General features: G+C 45.9%; 2 protein-coding genes across 9 annotated transcripts in view; both read left to right on the top strand.

The window, feature by feature from the left end:
• The first annotated feature begins 185 nt into the window (after positions 1 to 185).
• LOC122455371 (2-5A-dependent ribonuclease-like) lies at positions 186 to 19,463 on the top strand. Of its 8 annotated transcripts, none has more exons than XM_043520233.1 (8): positions 237 to 435; positions 8,389 to 8,481; positions 13,007 to 14,660; positions 14,989 to 15,077; positions 15,528 to 15,745; positions 15,858 to 15,993; positions 17,494 to 17,645; positions 19,257 to 19,463. In XM_043520233.1, the coding sequence occupies exons 3-8, from the start codon at positions 13,211 to 13,213 to the stop codon at positions 19,393 to 19,395; spliced, it is 2,184 nt and encodes a 727-aa protein (XP_043376168.1). In that variant the 5' UTR covers positions 237 to 435; positions 8,389 to 8,481; positions 13,007 to 13,210; the 3' UTR covers positions 19,396 to 19,463. The 8 variants fall into 8 exon arrangements, with proteins under 8 accessions (XP_043376167.1, XP_043376168.1, XP_043376166.1 ...); XM_043520231.1 differs by lacking the exon at positions 8,389 to 8,481 and adding an exon at positions 2,317 to 2,671; XM_038412276.2 differs by lacking the exons at positions 237 to 435; positions 8,389 to 8,481 and adding exons at positions 972 to 1,169; positions 11,170 to 11,283.
• The window catches only part of LOC119859748 (2-5A-dependent ribonuclease), a 37,673-nt gene continuing 33,861 nt past the window's right edge, over positions 16,175 to 19,986 (top strand). The window contains exon 1 of the mRNA XM_043520224.1: positions 16,175 to 16,185. The gene's annotated coding sequence lies outside the window, so the exon portion shown is untranslated. The remainder of the gene's footprint in view (positions 16,186 to 19,986) is intronic.

Here is a 19,986-nt window from a genome sequence, read left to right as displayed (position 1 = left end):
TTAGAGACTAACAAATTTATTAGAGCATAAGCTTTCGTGAGCTACAGCTCACTTGCATCCGATGAAGTGAGCTGTAGCTCACGAAAGCTTTTGCTCTAATAAATTTGTTAGTCTCTAAGGTGCCACAAGTCCTCCTTTTCTTTCTACGATGTGTCATAAAGGAAAAAGACCATAAGGAAGTCTTTGACTTCCTTCCTAAGACACTGCAGGAAAAACGAAACTAAAATACCTAGCTGAGCGCTCGGTGCACCTCTCTCCTCCATTACTCTGTTTGCACTGTTTTTTCTCTCCTCCTCTTTCTGCTTTTTTCTTCTCCATCCCTTACAGTCCAACCCTCTGTTCTCCCCTCTCTTTGCTGAGCTGTGCAGCTAGAACTCTGAACAAGCAAGGCAAACACTCCTGTGCGAGACTGCAGGTGTCTGAGGAAGCAGAGAGGTGAGTGACTGGTCTGTGGTGCCTTACTAAAGGAAAGAAAAGGAGAGAAGGGCTACTGGCAGACATGTCAACCCTGCGGCGGGGGGGGGGGGACAGAAATCGGGCTTATTTTTGGCTTAATTGGCTTGTGAGTGCTTGTTTGGCTTGTAGCGTGTTGCTGCTTCTTTTTTGGATCGGCTCCCGGCAAGCAGGGGCAAGGGGGGGAGAGAGTCCGGGGTGCCCAGCGGGCCCACCACAGGCCCAGCCTGCATGCCGGGGGGAATCTAGTCACCAGCGGCAGCGAGTTGTATGGGCCCACGGAGCCCAGGCTCCAGGGATATTCAGGGCCGGGACCCAGCTCCACCAATGTTTGGATCCGGGTTTCCCCCGCCGCGGAGCATCAAGCGGCCCCCACCTGCCCTTCCCCGCGCGCCTGCCCCCGACCCTGGAGCGTCCCTGTCTGATTCGAAGAGCGGCACAAGAGCAGCGGCGGGAGGCGCGTAGCGCTTTGGCAGCCCGCCCCGCCCTTCCGGCTAGGAGGCGGCTTGGGCTCGCCCCCCGGAACAGCTGCTGGGGCTTCGGCGAGTAGCTGACCCCGTGATCCGCGCCCCCCCGCCCCCAGTGAGGCTCCGGTGAGGGAAGGAGGCCGCGCGGGATGGCAGCCCCCCCCCCCGGCACCCATCACAGGGCAGGCAAGGGGGCTTCCTGCACCTGAGAGGGGGCCCAAGGAGCAAGTGCAGTGACGGTGGTGCAGGGTGAGTGTGCTGCTGGGGTGAGGGGAAGAGCTGGGGTCCCTCCCCCAGAGCTTGCCGATGCCGGTGGAGAGAGGGTTGGGGGGAGTCCTCCTCTCTGGCCCTAGCCCTGGGGCAGCTTGTCTGCACCCTAAGCTCCTCATCCCTGGCTCTGCCCTACCCCACCCCAGAGCCTGGGCCCCCAGACAGAGCCTTCACCCCCTGACCCCCGGCCCAGACTCTGCCCCCCAACCCCTTCCCCGGACCCTGCACCCCAACTGCCTGCCCCAGCCCAGATCCCATACCCCAACTCCCTCCCAAAGCCCCCCCCTTTCCCCAGCCTGTCCCCTGCACCCCAGCCCAGAGCCCACCCCAACTCCCTGCCCCAGCCTAGAGCCTGCACCCAAATGCCCTCCCCCCCTCCCGCACCTAAGCTTCCTCCCAGAACCTTAGGGACGTGTGTGGGGGGGGGGCAGGACTTGATTCCATTCTGGGGACCAACAAAAATTATACAAACCTGCTGCTCCTGCTAGTTACATAGAGTGTTGGGGTTCTTGGGGATTGGCTTGTTTTGGCCTTGTTTTGAAATGGGATTAGCTTGATTTTTGGCTTATTGTGAAAGTCAGGGTACTCCTTTACCATGTGAAAGTTGGCAACTGTGGTTACAGGTGGTTGAAGGGATGGTTCAATTTTAGTCTGGCTGTATTACAAAAGCAAGGAGTGCAAGATGAGCCATAAGCAGAGGAATGATTAAATCCAGGAAGATTGTGATTCCTCTTTCCAAGGCAGTTAGTTGGGCCACAGTGACAGTATTTCCAGAGAAGATGCTCACTGCTTAGGTCAGCCATTGTGCTCCCTCCCTCATCCTCCTGCAGTGGTTTTCGCTGTCCCTTTCCCACCGAAGGCCAGTAACATCTGACAGTGGAGAGGCAAGACTGACACCATCCCACTCAATAAAGCTTTATCAGCATGATGAGTGTTGCCAAAGTGTTAAAAGGAGCCAGCACCTCAGGGATGTCAGAGCTGGGAGCCATCTGTCTGGGATAGGGCTTCCTGATGTGTTTAAGGTCTAATCCCCTGTATTCGTTAGTCATTACTGCTGATACTTGAGGAGTTGAGAGGGTTCTCTGTAGCATGATGTTGTCTGTACTTTCTCTCCTGTTTCTCCTAGGGTTCAGGGACAGTTTTTTCCTCATCGCTCTTTAGTGACGAGTGTTCTATTGTTGCTGATAGTTGAAGGAATTCTCACACTCCCTCTTCTTTTGGATACTGTGGAAGCAGGTGTCTCTCTGTTTCAGGATATCCTCTGTCACGCTGGTTGCTCCATCATTCATCTCTGAGTTTGCATTCTGCTTTAGACCTTCTACCTCCAGGTTACAGTCACTGCCCATGGATGTATGACCTGGGAGCTTGTAGGGACTTCAACCCTTCCAAAATGTTGGGGACTGCAGTAATAAATAAAGGAAACACAGGATTTGAAACAGAAGCTTGTCTGTCTCTATTAAAAGTGGACAAATTTAGTTATGGTACAAAACTACTCATTAAAGCAATAATAAACTTCTTTTTTTAACTCTAGCTCCCTCCCCCCAATAAAAAAAAGGTGGCTATGCCCCCTGCTGCTTCTCTATTTCATAGAATCATAGGACTGGAAAGGATCTCAAGAGGTCATCTACTCCTGTCCCCTGGACTCACAGCAGGACTAAGTATTATCTAGTCCTGACAGGTGTTTGGAGAGTTTTAAGAGCAGGTTAGACAATGACAGAGATTCCACAACCTCCCTAGACAATTTATTGCAGTGCTCAACTTCCCTGACAGAAAGTTTTTCCTAATTTGCAACCTAAACTGCCCTTGCTGCAATTTAAGCCCATTGCTTCTTGTCCTGTCTTCAGAGGTTAACAAGAACAATTTACCTCCCTCTTCCTTGTAACAACCTTTTATGTACTTGGAAAGTGTTATGTCCCCTCCCAGCCTTCTCTTTTCCAGATTAAACAAATCCAATTCTTTCAATCTTCCGTCATGGGTCATGTTTTCTAGACCTTTAATCATTTTTGTTGCTCCTATTTGCAAATGCGTCCCAGGTAACTTCAGTTTCTGCCAGGGTTCCAGGCCTGTGAGCTGCTCTAATTCCCAGAGATGGCCACAGGGTGTAGGACAGGGGTGGCCAACCTGTGGCTCCGGAGACACATGCGGCTCTTGTATAGGCATCGACTCTGGGGCTGGAGCTACAGGCACCAACTTTCCAATGTGCCGGGGGGGTGCTCACTGCTCAACTCCCTGGCTCTGCCACAGGTCCTACCCCCCCCTCCACCCCTTTCCACCCCCTCCCCTGAGCCTGCCATGCTCTTGCTCCTCCCTCTTCCCCCCAGAGCCTCTTGCAGGCCACAAAACAGCTGATCGGCTAGGCTGCTGGTGGGCAAGAGGCGCTGGGAGTGGAGTGGGGGAGCTGCTGATGTATTACTGTGGCTCTTTGGCAATGTACTTTGGTAAATTCTGGCTTCTTCTCAGGCTCAGGTTGGTCACCCCTGGTGTAGGGCAAGTGGCTTGGTGAAGAATCGTTCTAGCAGCTGAGGAGGTGTGATGAGCTCCGAGAATCACCACATGGTCCTGAAGACCTCGGTGCCTCTCAGCTGTGCTCAGCAGGAGCTTGGGGGAAGGGGAGGTGATGCCTGTATCTGGTGAGGCTGTTTAGGCCTCTCTAAGTACAGGCGTCACGTCCTAAGCTCCTGCTGAGCACATCTACACTCAACGCAGGCAAAATAGAGGCCAGTCCAGGCCCTGCCTGGGGGAGATCCTAAACAAGGTGTTTTACCTTGTTCTTACATAGTAGGATACTCCTCCACCATGAGAAGAAGCAGTGAATGGAGATGAATAGGAACACAGAGATGGGATGGGAGATGAGGAGGAAGAGAGAACTGTCAGGTTGGGGAGAGGGACGATTTGACATAGTCAAGTGACACTTTTTCCAGTCATGCACGTGCTGGGCCCAGGCACTAATAGTTTGAAGCCTATTTTTGCTGAATTTCAGGCACTTTTCTCTACCTCTTCCTCAAAAAGAAAAAATCACCTCATACTCAGCAGAATATGCACACAACCCTCCAGAGCTTGGGATCTCATCAGCTAGATCTCAGCTTAGTTAGAAAATGTCCATTGAAACCATTTTCAAATGTTGACAACTCTGGCTAGTGTGTATAGAGTGCTTTGATGATTAAAGGTGCTAGATAGTATCAGTGCTACATATCTGAACTAGATGGTAGGACTTCTTGGGTTAGGGTTTCCAAGGTATGGTTTATGGGATTATGGTTAGGGTACCATATAATAGTACTACTAGGGATAGGGTTCCAGATGGCGGGGCTCTTGGGCCTAAGGTTTTGGTTCCAACCTATAGTACTCCAGGCACTAAATATATGGTTTCAAAGGGTAGGGCTCCCCAGGCTAGAGTTAAGGTTCCAAAGGTTATGGCTCCACGTGCTAGGGTTAGGCTTCCAGAGGGTAGGGCTCCCTGGACCGGGGTTAGGATTCGGAAGGGGAAGGCTCCCCGGGCAAGGGTTAGGGTTTCTGAGACTAGGATTCCCTGGGCTAGAGTTAGGGTTCCTGTGGGTATGGTACTTGCAGCTGGGCTTACGGATTCTATGGGTGGAGCTCCCAGCCCTAGGGTTAGGATTCACAGGGTAAGGTACTTAGAGCTAGGGTTTGAGTGGCTATGGGTAGGGCTCCCTGCCCTAGGGTTAGGGTTCCTGTGGGTCAGGCTCTCTGCCTTAGAGTTAGCATCTCTAGGGATAGGGCATTTTGAGCTAGGGTTTGGGTGGCATTGGATAAGGTACTTGGAGCTAGGGTTAGGGTTTCTATGGTAGGGTTCGCACCCTAGCATTTGGGTTGCTATGGGTTGTAGCCTGAACTATAGTTTATGTATTAATTACTTTGATTTCTTAAGACTTCCCAGATAATCACTTTGTGGGTTGAAGGATCTTGTCCCATGATCAGGCCCAATATTATTCAAATTATTATATAGTTGGGAACCCTAATGTGCGCAGTTGGAACACTCACATTATACGAATTCTTCTGTATTTAAAAATAGTTTATTAATACATTTAGTGCAGTCACAAACACCCCAACTCAGTAAGATAGAGATACTACAGAATGTATATCTGCACATCCATATACTCCCACAATCCGTTGTGAAACAATCTGAAATGTTAGCCATCATCTTCCTCATCACCAGTGGCCATCATTCTGGCACCTCCCAAGGACTACATCTCCTTCTCCTACTGCCCCTAGCCTGGGATGCAACTTTTATAATATGATATGCTGATGCCGCTATGTTTGATGCATATTCACTAGGAGTACTTCCCTTTTTCTTTATTTGTATATTCTCACCTTACTAATTTTGGTGTGTCCTTCTACTATAGGGTTAGTATATCAAAGATTTTAACTTATTATCATATATGTCAATCCACTAGCATGGGCCTCTTGTGGTTAGGTATCTACAGATGTAGCTCTTGTACCTGTTAAGTACATCAGTTTGTTGCCATGACACTCTTGTAATTGGGTCCTGTTCCTGTGGTCAGAAATTCCCCTTAAACACTCTATGTTCAGCTCCCCAATACTTGCGGTTTCCATTGGGCTGTTTATCTGTGCAAAGTTTATCTATTCAAAGCTCATAGGCCTAAAGCCTTATGCTAACTTGCTGAAGCTAATCTCTTACAGGATACAGGCCATCTAGCCCTGTACGGAGAGTGATCAGGTAAGGTGAGCTTTTACCAGCAGGAGAGGAAAAAAACAAACAAAACCTTTTGTAGTGATGATCAAGGTGGGCCATTTCCAGCAGTTGACAAGAATGTGTGAGGAACGGGGGGGAGGGGGGGGGAAGGAAATAGTTTTACTGCAAAAGGTTTTTTTTTCTCTCCTGCTGGTAATAGCTCACCTTACCTGATCACTCTCCTTACAGTGTGTATGGTAACACCCATTGTTTCATGTTCTCTGTGTATATAAAATCTCCCCACTGTATTTTCCACTGCATGCATCCGACGAAGTGAGCTGTAGCTCACAAAAGCTTATGCTCAAATAAATTTGTTCATCTCTAAAGTGCCCCAAGTACTCCTTTTCTTTTTACTTGCTTATAAAATCAGACACAAAAATACAAAAGTGGCACGGCACACTCTTACTGAAAAATTGCTTGCTTTCTGATTTTTACCATATCGTTATAAAATGAATCGATTTATACTTGCATTTCAGTGTGATACTTAAGCCTGTTTTTCATTTGTGAGCCTTATCTGAAGCCAGGGCCCTGGGGGACAGGCTGGAAGCCTGAGGCCTGCCTCCTGGGGCTGAAGCATGTAATTTAGCTTTGCAGAGCCCCTTGTGGCATTAAGCCACAGACAATTGCCCTGTTTGCACCCCCCCACCATGTCAGCCCTAAACCCATCCCATGACCCCCCTGGGCGTCGCAGCCCTCAAATTGAGAAACACTGATCTAAATGAGTCGAGTACCTCCCAGAAGATCTCTATGTACGTATCCCTGGTTGAGAACCACTATTCTAGAGTATCTTGCCATTTTTACTTCTGGCTACATGTTTTTTAGACAGTCATGACTCTGGCAGGTAATTTTCGCTGTTTTGTTTTAACTGATAGGCCTTACATTTACTGACAATTGGTAACCTTTGCTGAATGTATGTTGGAGCTAGTGTGGCAGTCTGTCATGTCATCTCTAGATTAGGGAAGGGCTTCAGACATGGCAGAATTGTGTGCAGTTCCACTTGGGTGGTGGAAGGGGAAGTTTCAGAATTCACCCCCCTGTTGTAACCTTTGATTTATATAGTCCCAATTAGTACTTTAAAGATAAGGAATAAAACCAATTTGAATTCTTTATGGTTCAAGCCTACAGGGCAATTACAGATAATTTAATTTAGTGGAGGACTGCAAATGACACAATGAGAGATAAAATCAAAGACTTTTATATTCATTATTTTATTTTAAATTAAGTATACACTGCATATCATACTTACATTTTAAGATGAAATGATGCATGCAGGGCTGATTAATCCCTGGATGGGAAGAATGGGTATAATTTTTTTTCTAACAGTACCTTGATGGTGGATGGTGCGCCAATCTAAAATCAGCATACTATTTTTTTCCTAATCAATTATAATTAATTAACATTACCCTTTACCATATTTATATTTCCACTACTATAATGAAATATTCTGTAATTTTTTGTCTATTTAATATGAAGTATTGTCTTAATTAACATCTGCATAAATGCTAAGCTAATAACCATCAATATAGATTGTGTTTTTCAAAACATTTTATTTAAAACGCTTGTAAAAATAAGTTAGGACCAAAACATATTTACAACATGACGTAGGGTTATGCCCTAACTTATTTTTAATATACCTTTCAATTGTTTTACTTTACTTTTACGAGGCCTCTCTTGACTATTGTCAAGCCTATTTTTAGGAACTACATTTTTGGGGCTACTTACATTCGGGGGCGGGAGGGGGGCTCTAGCAATTTTGCGGCCTCAAGCAGTCGCCACCGAATTGCCACCATGCCAAAAGCGGTGGAGCTGCCCCCCAAAAGCTGCAGCGGTGGGAAAAGCGGTGGAGCTGCCACCGAATTCCCGCCGGGGGACACGGACCGCTGACCTATTCTAATTGCCGCCCCAAGCACCTGCTTGGAAAGCTGGAGCCTGGAGCTGGCCCTGCTTACATTTCAATACATTTCTTTAAGCAAGCACCATCTTTATAGATGACACAATCCCTCCTTTGGTGCAGCTGATCCTCTCCTCTTGCACCTGTGAGGCCCAGCTCCTGAGCCCCAGCTTGCAGAGGGATAGGAGCAGATCCACAGGCCATTCCCCGCCAGGGAAAAGGGTGCAATAATTATTGTGGAGAGGCCCCATTGCAGCTCCTTGTCTTCAGGAAGAAATCCATGCCTTTCTATCCCCACAAAACCATCCTACACAACGACTTGAATTTTGGATTTAGTGTGTATCTGATGCTGGAAGAAAATTGCCTCTAGGTGTAGAAACATGTAAATAGTCCATTAGAATTATCTGTGATGTGTCGTGGGGAAAAATATCACAGAAAAGTCCTTATGTTCACATTTACCTTCTCCCATCGACCTCCCCCTGCAGTTGTGGTCCTCCCCCCAAACCCATTCCTGTTCATGCTGTTTCTCATTCCCCTCATTTACACTTTCATTTTATCCACTTCTTACTGTCTCTCTTCCGCTCTCCCATGCCCAGCCTTCTATTCCTCACCCCTTCTTTGCCCAGTTGAGCTGAGCTGTTTGTCTGAAACTCTGGTTGCTAATTGCAGATCTCTGATGTAGTAGCAAGGTGAGTGCTTGGCATATGGGTTCAGTGTGCAGGGACACAGCAGACAGGGCGGCAGATCGGGGCTGTGGAGATGCTGGGCAGCAAGTACCTCCATCCACAGGAGAAAGGGTGAGTTACTAGTTTTGCTTCCTTGCTGCTAATGACAGCAGCTGCTTCTGACAGTGTTGTGCCCATTGTGTTTCCCTCATGGAAATACAAGAGGGAAAGGACCTAAGGGGGACTGAGAGCAACTGTGTGAAGTGCAGTAGGATGTCAGAGCTGGCAGCAGGGCTTGTAGCCTTCACAACTTCAACAGCTTAGTCTTACTCGTGATATTGCTTTGTACGCCAGCCCCACTCACAGCTTTTGGCATACCGGGTATGCTGAGAGAATGCTGTGCCCAAGTGATATGCAGGGGTCTATAGGAGGCAGCTGCAAGTCAGAGTACCACTGAGGCTGCTCTGACTTATGTCAGGCATAGTCCCACGGATCAGGGGAGCAGAGAAGTGAGGTAAGACATTTGTACTTCTCCCCTGTGGCTCTGCTCTGAGCACATCTTGGTTGGACAGAGACCATGTCCTCTCCGTGTTCTGATCTAAAGGGCCTTGTACACTGCTGGTACTGGAATTAACACAGAGAATCATCATCATCAGCGTCAGCATCAAGAAGGATAAATAGAGACCAAGATAGAGCCCTGTAGTGAGAATGGGGTCCTGCAGAACCCACTGCCATAAAGTGGGAGTGAGTAAAATGTACACCTATACCCCGATATAATGTGGTGTGATATAATGCGAATTTGGGTAGAAAGCGGTAAAGCAGCACTCCGGGGAGCGGGACTGCTTTACCTTGTTGTATCCAAATTCGTGATACTGCAAGTGGTTCCTCTGTGCCCCCCCCTTTACTTGCTGAGGCCCTCCCACCCTAGCTCGCCTCCGCCTCCTCCCATGAGCGTCCTGCAGCTCCGCTTCTCCTCCCTCCCAGGCTCGCTGATTGGTGCGGCAAGCCTGGGAGGGGGGAGAAGCAGACCTGCGGTGCACTTGCGGGAGGAGGCGGAGTGGAGGTGAGCTGGGGCAAGGGGGGCCGCAGTGAGTAAGGGGTGGGCACAGAGGAACCGCTCCCTGCCCCAGCTCGCCTCCGCCACTCCGCTTCCCCCTCCCGCAGGCTTCCCGTGCCAAACAGCTGATTGGCGGCGGCAAGCCTGGAAGGGAGGGGGGAGAAGCCAAGCGGCGGCGGTGCACTTGGGAGGAGACGGAGGTGAGCTGCGGTGGGGAGCGGTTCCACTCCCTACCCTGATATAACGCAGTCTCACCTATAAGACGGTAAGATTTTTTTGGTCCCTGAGGACTGTTATATCGGGATAGAGGTGTACTTTGTTGCAGGTGGGATTGTGTGGGCAAAAAAAAAAGACTACGGTAATTTGTGGGGAAACAAAATGCAAGTTTAGCTGCACCTGCTGTTTAAGATGACCTTATTATTGATCACTTAGTTTGAGCCTCTTTTTACAATTTATGTCAAAAACCTAGTGCTGTGAGCAATTTTTCCATTAAACATTTTTCAAAACCAACAATAAGCCTGACATAAATAACTTGAATGGTTACAATGGTATATATATTCATGTGCTATAATATATATTCTGCTTACTGTATTTTTCACTCCATGCATCTGATGAAGTGGGTTTTAGCCCATGAAAGCTTATGCCCAGATAAATTTGTTAGTCTCTAAGGTGCCACAAGGACTCCTCGTTGCTTTTTTTGTTTTTCTTTTTTTTAAAGATATGTAGTAACCCTTTCCCTCATTCTGAGAGAGAGTGGCAGCACCGCCTGAAAAAGCAGCATGTTTGCTAACTCCCACAAACACCTGCCCTCTATGACATCAATCAGGAAAAGAGGGCAGAATAGAAGCATGTTGTCAGTAGGACTGGGCCAGTGCTCAATAAGGAAATTTCTGAATCTTTGTTCTACCCTTTTTCAAGACTCTCTTGTTTTTCCCCCTCTTTATATGGTAAGACTCTTGGTAATAGTTCCTCTAACAAGGCTGTAGCATTTTTTGATGGCTCGGAAAAGAGCCTTTTATTTTTACAGTATGTCTCAAAAGATGTAGAAAATAAGTATTGTGAAGTAACTCAAACATATATAAGTAATTTAATTATACATTTAAAAAACTTTTAAACAAAAACTGTGATAAGTGATTCGATTCATTTGGTTTTCTCAGAAGATAATCAAGCTTATGTGAATTAAACTTTTCCTGTAATTAACACTTTGCAGCTTTTCTGCCAGTTTCCTTTTAAAATCATTCTTTTCTGTCAGATCCACAAACAAGCCCAGAAGGAGCTAGTCCTTGGTAAAAATGTTTAACAACTGTCACCTTTGACAGTTAGGCTGAATTTTATTGTTCTGTAACCGTTATAACCTCTCTTTAAAGGGGAAAAGAGATTATTACTTTTATAACTCGGTTTCTTTTCCTTCATAAGATAGAACAACAACAAACCTTAACTGAATAATATATCCTTTGATTCTGGAGAGTATTCATTAGACACCTTTTTAATTCATATTGTCCCATTTCCCTCCTCATGTATAATGCTGTAAACCCTTACTCGCATTTGATTATGATACGCCTAAATTTTAAACTAATGGCCCATTTTATATCTCGGGGGACACAGTCTTAAATGTGCACACTATTCTTAAAGATTTTCTGACAATTGCCTGTCAGTGATAGGTGTGTCTCCAGATTCTGAATTCCTTCCTGATTGATGAAAATGATGAAAGGGTCAAGAAAGTCTAATGGACAAATACGGGCTTCTCACTGGGCAGAAAGGGGGCAGAGGTAAGGTGCGACTTTTTGTCTAATATTGCTTACTCACTGGTCTCTTCACTGGGCTAAGAGCATAGCCACCTGTTCAAAACTGAATGGTGTAATAGATATGCGTATACTTTATATTCTCCAACAAAGAACAGGAAGCATCAGGTATTTGGTGCATATAATGAAGGCCATGTGTATTTTGCAGCAAGTTTAACCTAAATTTCACAGCAAGACCTATGATTTCTGTGGCACAATAGTGCTAACTTCTGGAGTGAACTGAAAATTCTTCAGCAGCATCTGGAGAATGTAAAAGTTCGAGAAGCACAGTAGCTGGATCTTTCTAATACACTTACTGGGGGTGAATAGTTAAATTTCCTCATTACGTTCCAGAGGCAACATCCAATTAAGATCAGCTTGTATTCAGATCATATTTGAAAGGTTATCTTCACAGTCATGATGACTAAAAACTTATGTTTTGAAAATTTAAGATTGGAATCTCCTGCACTCTTCTGTACAGAGAGTAATTCTGTAGGAACTCAAGCAGCTTCAGAATTGAAGAATACACAGAGCCATATTTATATAACCCAAGTACTGTCAACATCTAATGACAAACACCCTTCTTGGTGTCTTGTCCCCACAGACAAGCACACCCAAGAGTACCGGGTGTGTGTCTAAAGGTACAAATTACTCTTTCCACCCCTACCAATTCATTATGATTGTCAATCTGTACTGATGAGAAACTCAGAACCAAATTAGCAGGGGCTGTTGTATGTGGACTCAGAGGACATCTGATATAATCCCCCTTCCCACACACACAATCACTTCTGGCTCTGAAAACCATGTGGTGTAATCTTCACTGTCCTGTCTCTTACTGATCCATAGACTATCGCTAAAATTTTGAGTTTGTCATGGAAGTCATGGCTCCGTGACTTTTATGACTTCTGGAGTGGCTGGTGCGGCTGGCTCCGGGGCTGCCCGAGCAGCTCAGGCAGCCCCTAGGCCTGTCGCACCAGCTGCTGCTGGGTCAGTCTTGGGCCACTGCCCCTCCCATAGCAGCAGGAGGAGTTTGGTGCGGGAGGGGAGGCTCAGGGCTGGGGGTTGGGGCGTGGGAGTGGGTGAGGGCTCTAGGCAGCGCTTACTTTCGGGGGGGCTGCACCGAAGCATAACATGTCCCTCCCTCAGCTCCTAGCTCTGCATGTGTCCTCTGCCTGCAGGCACTGCCCCCGGAGCTCCCATTGGCTGTGGTTCCTGGCCAATGAGAGCTGCAGAGCTGGCAGTGCTAGGAGCTTGGGGAGGGACATGTCCCTGCTTCCAAGAAGCCGGGTAAGGAGCCTGCCAGTCCTGCCAACCCCCCACCAGCAGCAGCAGGGGTCCTGAGCTGCTCTCACCCGAGCACTCGCAGTGCCCACCGTACCACCCTCCCAGCACTTACAGTCCCCACCTGTACCTCCGCTGCACACCTGCTGCACCCCCTGGCCCTCCCCGAGCACTTGCACCCCCCCTCCCCCCATGAGCAGCCCCAGCCCCACCACGAGCACCCGCAGCACTCCCAAGATTTAGTCAGGGGTATAGTACAAGTCATGGGCAGGTCACAAGCCGTGAATTTTTGTTTACTGCCCGTGGCCTGTCCATGACTTTTACTAAAAATACCCGTGACTAAAATGTACCCTTAACTATCGCCTATCAAGCACAATTGTAAAGTCTTAAGAGTCAGTAAACAGGTTTGTTTTCTCTCTTTGCTAATCAGGTGGAATATGTGAAGCATGGAGCCCTTGGAGCTGGGTAGTGCTGGTGCACTTCATCAGCAAAACTCCATTCCTGTTCTGACAACAAAGGCACTGACCAATCTGTGCCTTCCATCTTAAATGAGAGCCCAGGAAGTACATTATATTGAAGAATCTCCATTTGAAACGGACACAGAACAAGAGCACAGCCACTTAGCTTAACAGTGATGGAGGCCACTGGTAACAGCCAGGAAGAGGTATCGACCTCAAAAAATGAAACAGCAGCAGACAAATCCTCTGTGCTAAACGATGCTGTCCGAAACCATTCAACAGAGAAAGTCCGGGAGCTGTTGGCGGAAGGAGCAGATGTTAATTTCAAGGTAGGAGGTGGTTGGACACCTCTGCACAGTGCGGTACAGGATGATCAGGAAGAGATTGTTGATCTTCTGCTGGAGCAGGGTGCTGATCCATGTGCCAGGAAGAAAAATGGTGCCACTCCCTTTATTGTAGCAGGGATAGTGGGAAATGTGAGACTTTTAGAGCTCTTCCTTTCTAAGGGATCAGAAATCAATGAGAATGACGACAATGGTTTCACAGCCTTTATGGAGGCTGCTTATTATGGGAATGAGGAGGCCTTAAGATTCTTGTACTATAATGGGGCAGATGTGAATTTGCGGAGGGTGGTTAACGAGGAGAAAAGATCACTGAATAAAGGTGGGGCAACAGCCCTGATGGATGCTGCCAGGGAGGGTCACCTCTCAGTCGTAAAAATTCTTGTCAGTGAGATGAAGGCTGACATGAACATCTGTGACAACCAGGGCAGGAATGCTTTAATCCATGTCTTCCTTCCAAGTGATAACAAGACAAGGGAGTCAATTGCCCCAATTGTTCATTTCCTGCTGGATTGTGCTGTTGATGTGAACAGAAGAGATGAACATGGGAAAACTACCCTCATCCTGGCAGTTGAGATACAAAGTCTGGATTTGGTAAAAGCTTTATTGGAGAAGAATGAAGTTGACATCAATGATGCTGACAGAGAGGGCAAAACAGCACTGATGATAGCTGTAGAGAAAAAATATTATGAAATAGCAAAGCTACTGTGTGAAAAAGGGGCAAGGACTGACCTTGGGGACCTTATTGGGATTGTCAATAGGAAATACAATAAGAAAATGGCAGATCTTCTTCGCCAGTACGGCGCCAAGGCTGGTCCAAGTCAACCTCAAGATTGGGAACCCACCAGCAAACGCTGGGGAGAGCAGCTGAAGGTTCTCTACAACATGTATCGTCCTATGATTGGAAAACTTAAAATCCTCCAACATAATGATTTCAGGATTCAGAGAACCTCCCAAGGGGGCATCTACCTGGGACTCTTTGATGGGAAGGAGGTGGCTGTGAAGATATTCCGCATTGGCACAGAAATTGCTAAACAAGAGAAAATGTGCCTTGAACAATGTCTGACCAGCAACCATTTAGTAAAGCTTTTTGGTGCTGAGGAAAAGAAACCTTGCCTGTACTTGTGCCTCTCTCTCTGTGAGAAGAACCTTGAAGAACACCTGAGAGCATCAGAGAATGAAGTGAACTGCAAGAGTATTCTTAAGACACTCTTTGAGGCAGTTCAAGAACTACACATGTTTGGATTTGGCCATCAGGATCTACACCCACATAACATTTTGATAGGTTAGCTTGTGTGTTCTTATCATTCTTATTCTATTCTCCTATTGCCCATAGTTGAGAAAGCGAGGCATTATGGAGCTGACCGTGTACGTCAGCACTGTAGAGATCTTTTTGCACAGAGAGGGGGTGTGTGCATTCGTGCTCATGTAGTATAGCAGCCATAAGTATCAAATTAGTTTTGCCCTCCTACTGAGAGATCAGGTTATCCAACTGAATAATCTACCAAAGAACTCTGGGGTCATGCGAATAATTCAACCAGGTTCTAGAGAAAAGGGCACAACACACACATAAAGACAGACAACAGATTTAAATATTCCTCTTATTTTGTCAGATGCTGCTGGTAAAGTTCGCTTAGCGGATTTTGATAAGAGCAAAAGATTGAGTGAAGGACAGAATGATGTTATAATCAAAGATCTGAAGGTAACTTTCCATTAAACCAAAATTATGTTTCAGATTACTCCTCACATCTTTTCTGTCTTTTGCTTCCTTCTTTCTATTCATTTATTTTCTTTGCTTTCTTGGGGCGAATCAGCTGATCTTCCTGCATATTCAAAAGGAAATGTATAACAGCGTGGTTTCTGGAAATTCCCATAGCACAAGAGACCACAATACAAGGAAGTGACAGTGATTAGGAATTAAGATTTTCTCCAATTCCTGGAAGTCTCTTCCTGATTTTGCTCTATGCTGTCAGTATGGTGGGCTCTCTAATACAAACACTTCATGAAGTGATTGTTGCCATACACATACACACAAGTGTACTGATTTTACAATCAGTGTGCTGATTTTAGAAGATAGTTTCTCTGTCTCTGTTTCTTTTTGATGGGAAGTTGTGTGCCCTGGGGTGAAACAGCCATTCGTTCTCCTGCTCAGGTGCTCAGAAGACTGGTCCTGTATGTTGTTACACTGGGTAAGGCCTCCTTTGAGGAAAATGATAGAGACGAATTGGATGCAAGTTGTCCAGAGGATGTGCAGGATTATGTGGAGACTGTAGACCTAAGGGAAAGTCTGGTCTCCCCTGATGAAGGAATCCCAGTTGAAAACCTGCTGAGAGAGTTGATCCAACATCCCTTTTTCTGGAGCAAGCAAACGTAAGTGCCATGAATGAAAATTACAAACCCTCAAACAGCAGATTTGCCGGCTGCCCCATTCTGTCAAGAATCAGTGCAGCTGGCTAACCCCAATGTGCCTTTGATTCCACAGCAAGTACAGGTTCCTGAGAGACGTTGGGAATGAGAGCGATATCAAAACTCGCAACACCAAACATCACAACAACAAGAGTGAGATTCTGAAAGCTTTGAATTGTGATGAGCACCCTTTGCAGCAGTGGACTGAGCAGGTAAGCTGTTTTGCTGTGGATGCACAAGGAGCAAGTTTTCTTACAGGACTTGCAGGCCCCATTTTAAACCTTAACTGGAAGTGTAACTCCATCCCTATCCAGATAATGTGGGGGCAAAATCTAATCAAATCTAGGAGATTTAAAAATTACCATCACTGTCTGCTGGAGTGGTGTACACAGAGCTTCCAGAGAGTGGTTTGTAGACATCACCCTAGGACTTGCTGCTTAAGTTGTGACAAGCCTTTTAAACGGAGAAGGTGGTTAGAGTAATTTTCCCTGTGTTGGACTGCAGCAGTGAGGGTGTGCAAAGGGAGGAAAAACGAGGGAACTTATTAAAAACCTTGGAAGGTGCTTGACGGCAATGAGTGAAGTATAGAAGAATCTTAGACCTGGTCTACACTTAAAAGTTTTATCTGGGTAAATAACTGTCGGCTAGGGCTGTTGTTTTAGCTGGTGTGTTTGTACTGGTATGAGCCCTAATGTGGACACAGTTACATCAGTATAAAGGTGCCTTATACAAGTACAGCCTATTTGGCTTCCAGAACCAGAATAAGCTGTACTGATACAAGGCACTTTTCAATGGATATAACTGTCCACAGCAGGGGGGCAGGTTGCTGCTTTAATTGTACCAATATAGTTAAAGTGGCAAAACTTTCTAATATAGACAAACTTCTAGACAGCTTTCACTTATTTAATGAATTAATGTATAAAGACTAACATAGGCATCCATCCTAGGCCCCATGTGCCTCACAGTTTTAGCACAGTAAAAAACCATAGTTACACAGTGTACCACCCAGATCCTCTGCCCCAGTTCTGTCCCCTTCAGACCTCTTCCGTGGTATATACGGGATGGAAGGCTGCCCTAATGGAGTAACTGAGGATTCCCTTTGGACGTAGAAATATCCAGGTGTCATAAAAATGATGTAATCAGCTCTGTTACACCTGTTCCTAGCCTGCATGGTGTAGAGAGCATTCTTTAAGTGGAAATGCAGATGGCCAGGGTACTCTGAGCTCTGGCGATCCTCGGACAGTATTGTAGTCCATATGGACCTTTCCAAATAGTGCCACAACTATGAGGGTGGAAAGGTGATACTAAACCACCTTTGTCCCTCTCACCCAGTAGAACTAAGACACCCCGGAAGATCTAGTTCTAAATCATGATGACAGCCATAATAATAATCATGCCTGTCTATCTCTCAGCCCTGCTTTTCCCCAAATGGCTGTGCAAAGAGAAGGGCATTTGGGAAACAGATGCGTTGTGTCCAGAAGATTAACAAATCCACACCCTGGTGTACCCAGAGGGGAATCAAACAAGATAAACCCATAGAAATTTTGTATGTTGTTACGCATATATTTTAATATAAGTGCTATAAAATATTGCTCCATCTATGAGAAATTTATGTGTATGATATTTCTGCAGAGTGAGACCACTGCAGCCAGGGGAGGCTGTTGTTTTGTGATGTGTGAATGGGATGGAATAATCCAGAGTGTTTATTTCAGATTGACAAATTGGTTCTGGACAGCATGCTCAATCCCTTCAGCAAGAACAAGAACCAGAACCAGAACAAGAAGAAACCGTATGAAAACTATGTCACGGACCTACTGAAGTTCATCAGGAACATGGGCGAGCACTTTGATGAGAAGGAAGAAAAGTAAGTGATTGCTTCACAGTCCGTGCCAGGGATGAACAGTCCCTAGGAAGCTTTGTCTGTCTGTAAAAGGCTGCAAGTCCCAATAGGTTTAAGAGCAGGAATCCTTTCTTCAGAAGGACATGGTACCATTCAAGGAGGGTAAAAACATGCAGGGTGTGGGGAAAAGACCGTTTCCCGGTACTCCAGCATGTTATAAACTAAAGCGTGTCCAGGTTATGAAGGATAGGTTCTCCAGCAGCACAGTGCTCTGTAGTTGCATAGAATAACGTTATGTGGATACAGTGTTTCATATTATGAAAGTCGCAAAATACTAACAATAGATAACCCCAGGCTCACCACCCAAAGGCAGTTTACACAATCAAGATGCTTCTGAACTAGTTTTTGCTTCCAAATCATCACTGTGGTCACACATTGATCAGAAGCTCTTGTTCCGTTGTGTTGTTTACCAGGCATCTCCAGAGAGGTAATGTGACTATTTCCACATCCTCATGCTTTAGGAACAGGAGAAACACATGCTATAATCATAGTATGGAAGAGCTCTGCGGGATAGATGATGATTCGGTTAAGGCAATGGTGTGATGCTGCAGCAGGACATCTCTGAATATCAGCTGCCTGACCTTCTGTTTTCACCAGATGCTGGTGCTTCCTTCTATGACAAACCGCCCCAGGATGGGCTGCTTGTACTATAGTTTTTTTTTCATTATTGTATCCAACATTTAAAAAACTCATCTATCTAAGTATTTCTCTAGCACTTATCTTTATAGTACTTAGGTGCCTTATCTATAAATTATGAAGCATCAGTCCTGCTCCTAAGGGATCATAATTCTCTCCTCCTACATGGGTCTGTCTTCACTGCAGGGTTAACTCGAGCTCTTACTAAGGTGTTGCCATTAGCCCCTCCTCCCATCCACAGATGAAATTCTGTTGCCCAAGTTCAGTGGTGCTTTCAGCCTGTGCTCCTCTGCCCACTTTGCAATGAGGAGTCAGGCTAAATTACTGCCATGTTGATAGTCCTCCAAACCTTCCCACTGGGGCCCAGAAGGACAGACAAGTTCTCCCACAACTCACTGGGAAAGAATCATAGAGCAGCTCTGCTTACTGCAGCACAAAAGGCCCTAGAATATGATTCCAGAAGCCCTAGTAACACACAGAGGGGAGTGCAACACCAGTGAGAACACGGTAACATAAATGTGCTTTGCCATGTGGCTGCAGTGCTCACACCCTGTCTAGGCTAAGCCAGGTTCCATTCACCCATGTTATATCTGCAGTGAAGTCATGCCCTATTAAAGTGCTTTGATGATTGGACTGTATGAGGATTTTGAAAATAATGAGCTAAATGGCCCCTCATCCATGAAGAGATTAGTCCTGTGGGATGGAGAAATAGAAGGATAGTGGGAGAGATTGGAAAAGCAGAATGTGTCAGATCAGGGAGATAATGGATATTAATCATTTCTAGGAAATCCACTCTTGTTTGCAGAAAGCTGTTGAAATGGCTTTCACTGTATAGGGAAACAAATGGGGAAACCTGACCATTTGTTCTGATCCTTTGACACTCTTTAGCAGGGTAGGGGCTTCCCAAGTTTAAAATCAATTGTTGTTGTTCTGTTTCAGGGTCAAGGAAATAATCAAGGAGCCCTCGGAGTATTTCCTGCACCTGTTTCCAGAATTGACAGTTTATGTCTACAAGTGTTTACGTAGCATACAGCATCATAAACATTTCCCAAGCCCTCAGTGTCTTTCTCAGCTATAGCATGTTCTGTTGCTTCAGGTTATATGGCTGAATCCCATTGACTAACTTCCTTTTCAGGACCATTTCGTTCAGCTGCCAAAAAGTGTCATATAAAGTGGGGAAGGGGCTGGGAGGGTAGAGAGTATTGGAATTTCAGTCAGTGGATCTGGTCTCTGGATTCAGCACTAAAGCACTCAGCGGTAAAGATGATATGTTTGAGTGGGGTCATGGAGGACAATTACATTGAGGAAAATGCTAGAACTAAGTGCTAGAAGGGAAATGTAAGCTGGTGAAATGAGCAGAGAGTTGAGAAGTAGGTAGCCCTAAGTTCTAATCACAGCTGTACTACTGACTCACTATGTGGCTTTGGGAAAGTCACCTCCCTTGTCCATTTCTCTCTGTAAAATGGGGGTTTGTGATTGGATTACACCCCAGTATTTACACAGTATTGTAATAATCTTTGTACAAGGCATGCCTTGTGAGGTATCATTTGAAAACGCATAACTAGCTCATCAGTAGTATCATGGTAAAATGCATGTAGCAACATTGTGTAAAGTTATGAGCATAAGCTGAAATCACTGAAATATATTTTCCAGAAAAGTTTGGGGAGTG

Source organism: Dermochelys coriacea, chromosome 8, assembly GCF_009764565.3.
Source record: "Dermochelys coriacea isolate rDerCor1 chromosome 8, rDerCor1.pri.v4, whole genome shotgun sequence".
Taxonomy (NCBI): Eukaryota; Metazoa; Chordata; order Testudines; family Dermochelyidae; genus Dermochelys; species Dermochelys coriacea.
This window is presented reverse-complemented; position numbering and strand designations above follow the sequence as displayed.

What these genes read in the sequence shown, in the direction of transcription:
- LOC122455371 (XM_043520232.1), top strand. Translation starts at nt 13,211, where the DNA reads ATGGAGGCCACTGGTAACAGCCAGGAAGAGGTATCGACCTCAAAAAAT. An exon ending in TTATAATCAAAGATCTGAAG is followed by an intron (nt 15,078 to 15,527) that starts GTAACTTTCCAT and finishes TCTCCTGCTCAG; the next exon opens with GTGCTCAGAAGACTGGTCCT. An exon ending in TTTTTCTGGAGCAAGCAAAC is followed by an intron (nt 15,746 to 15,857) that starts GTAAGTGCCATG and finishes TTGATTCCACAG; the next exon opens with CAAGTACAGGTTCCTGAGAG.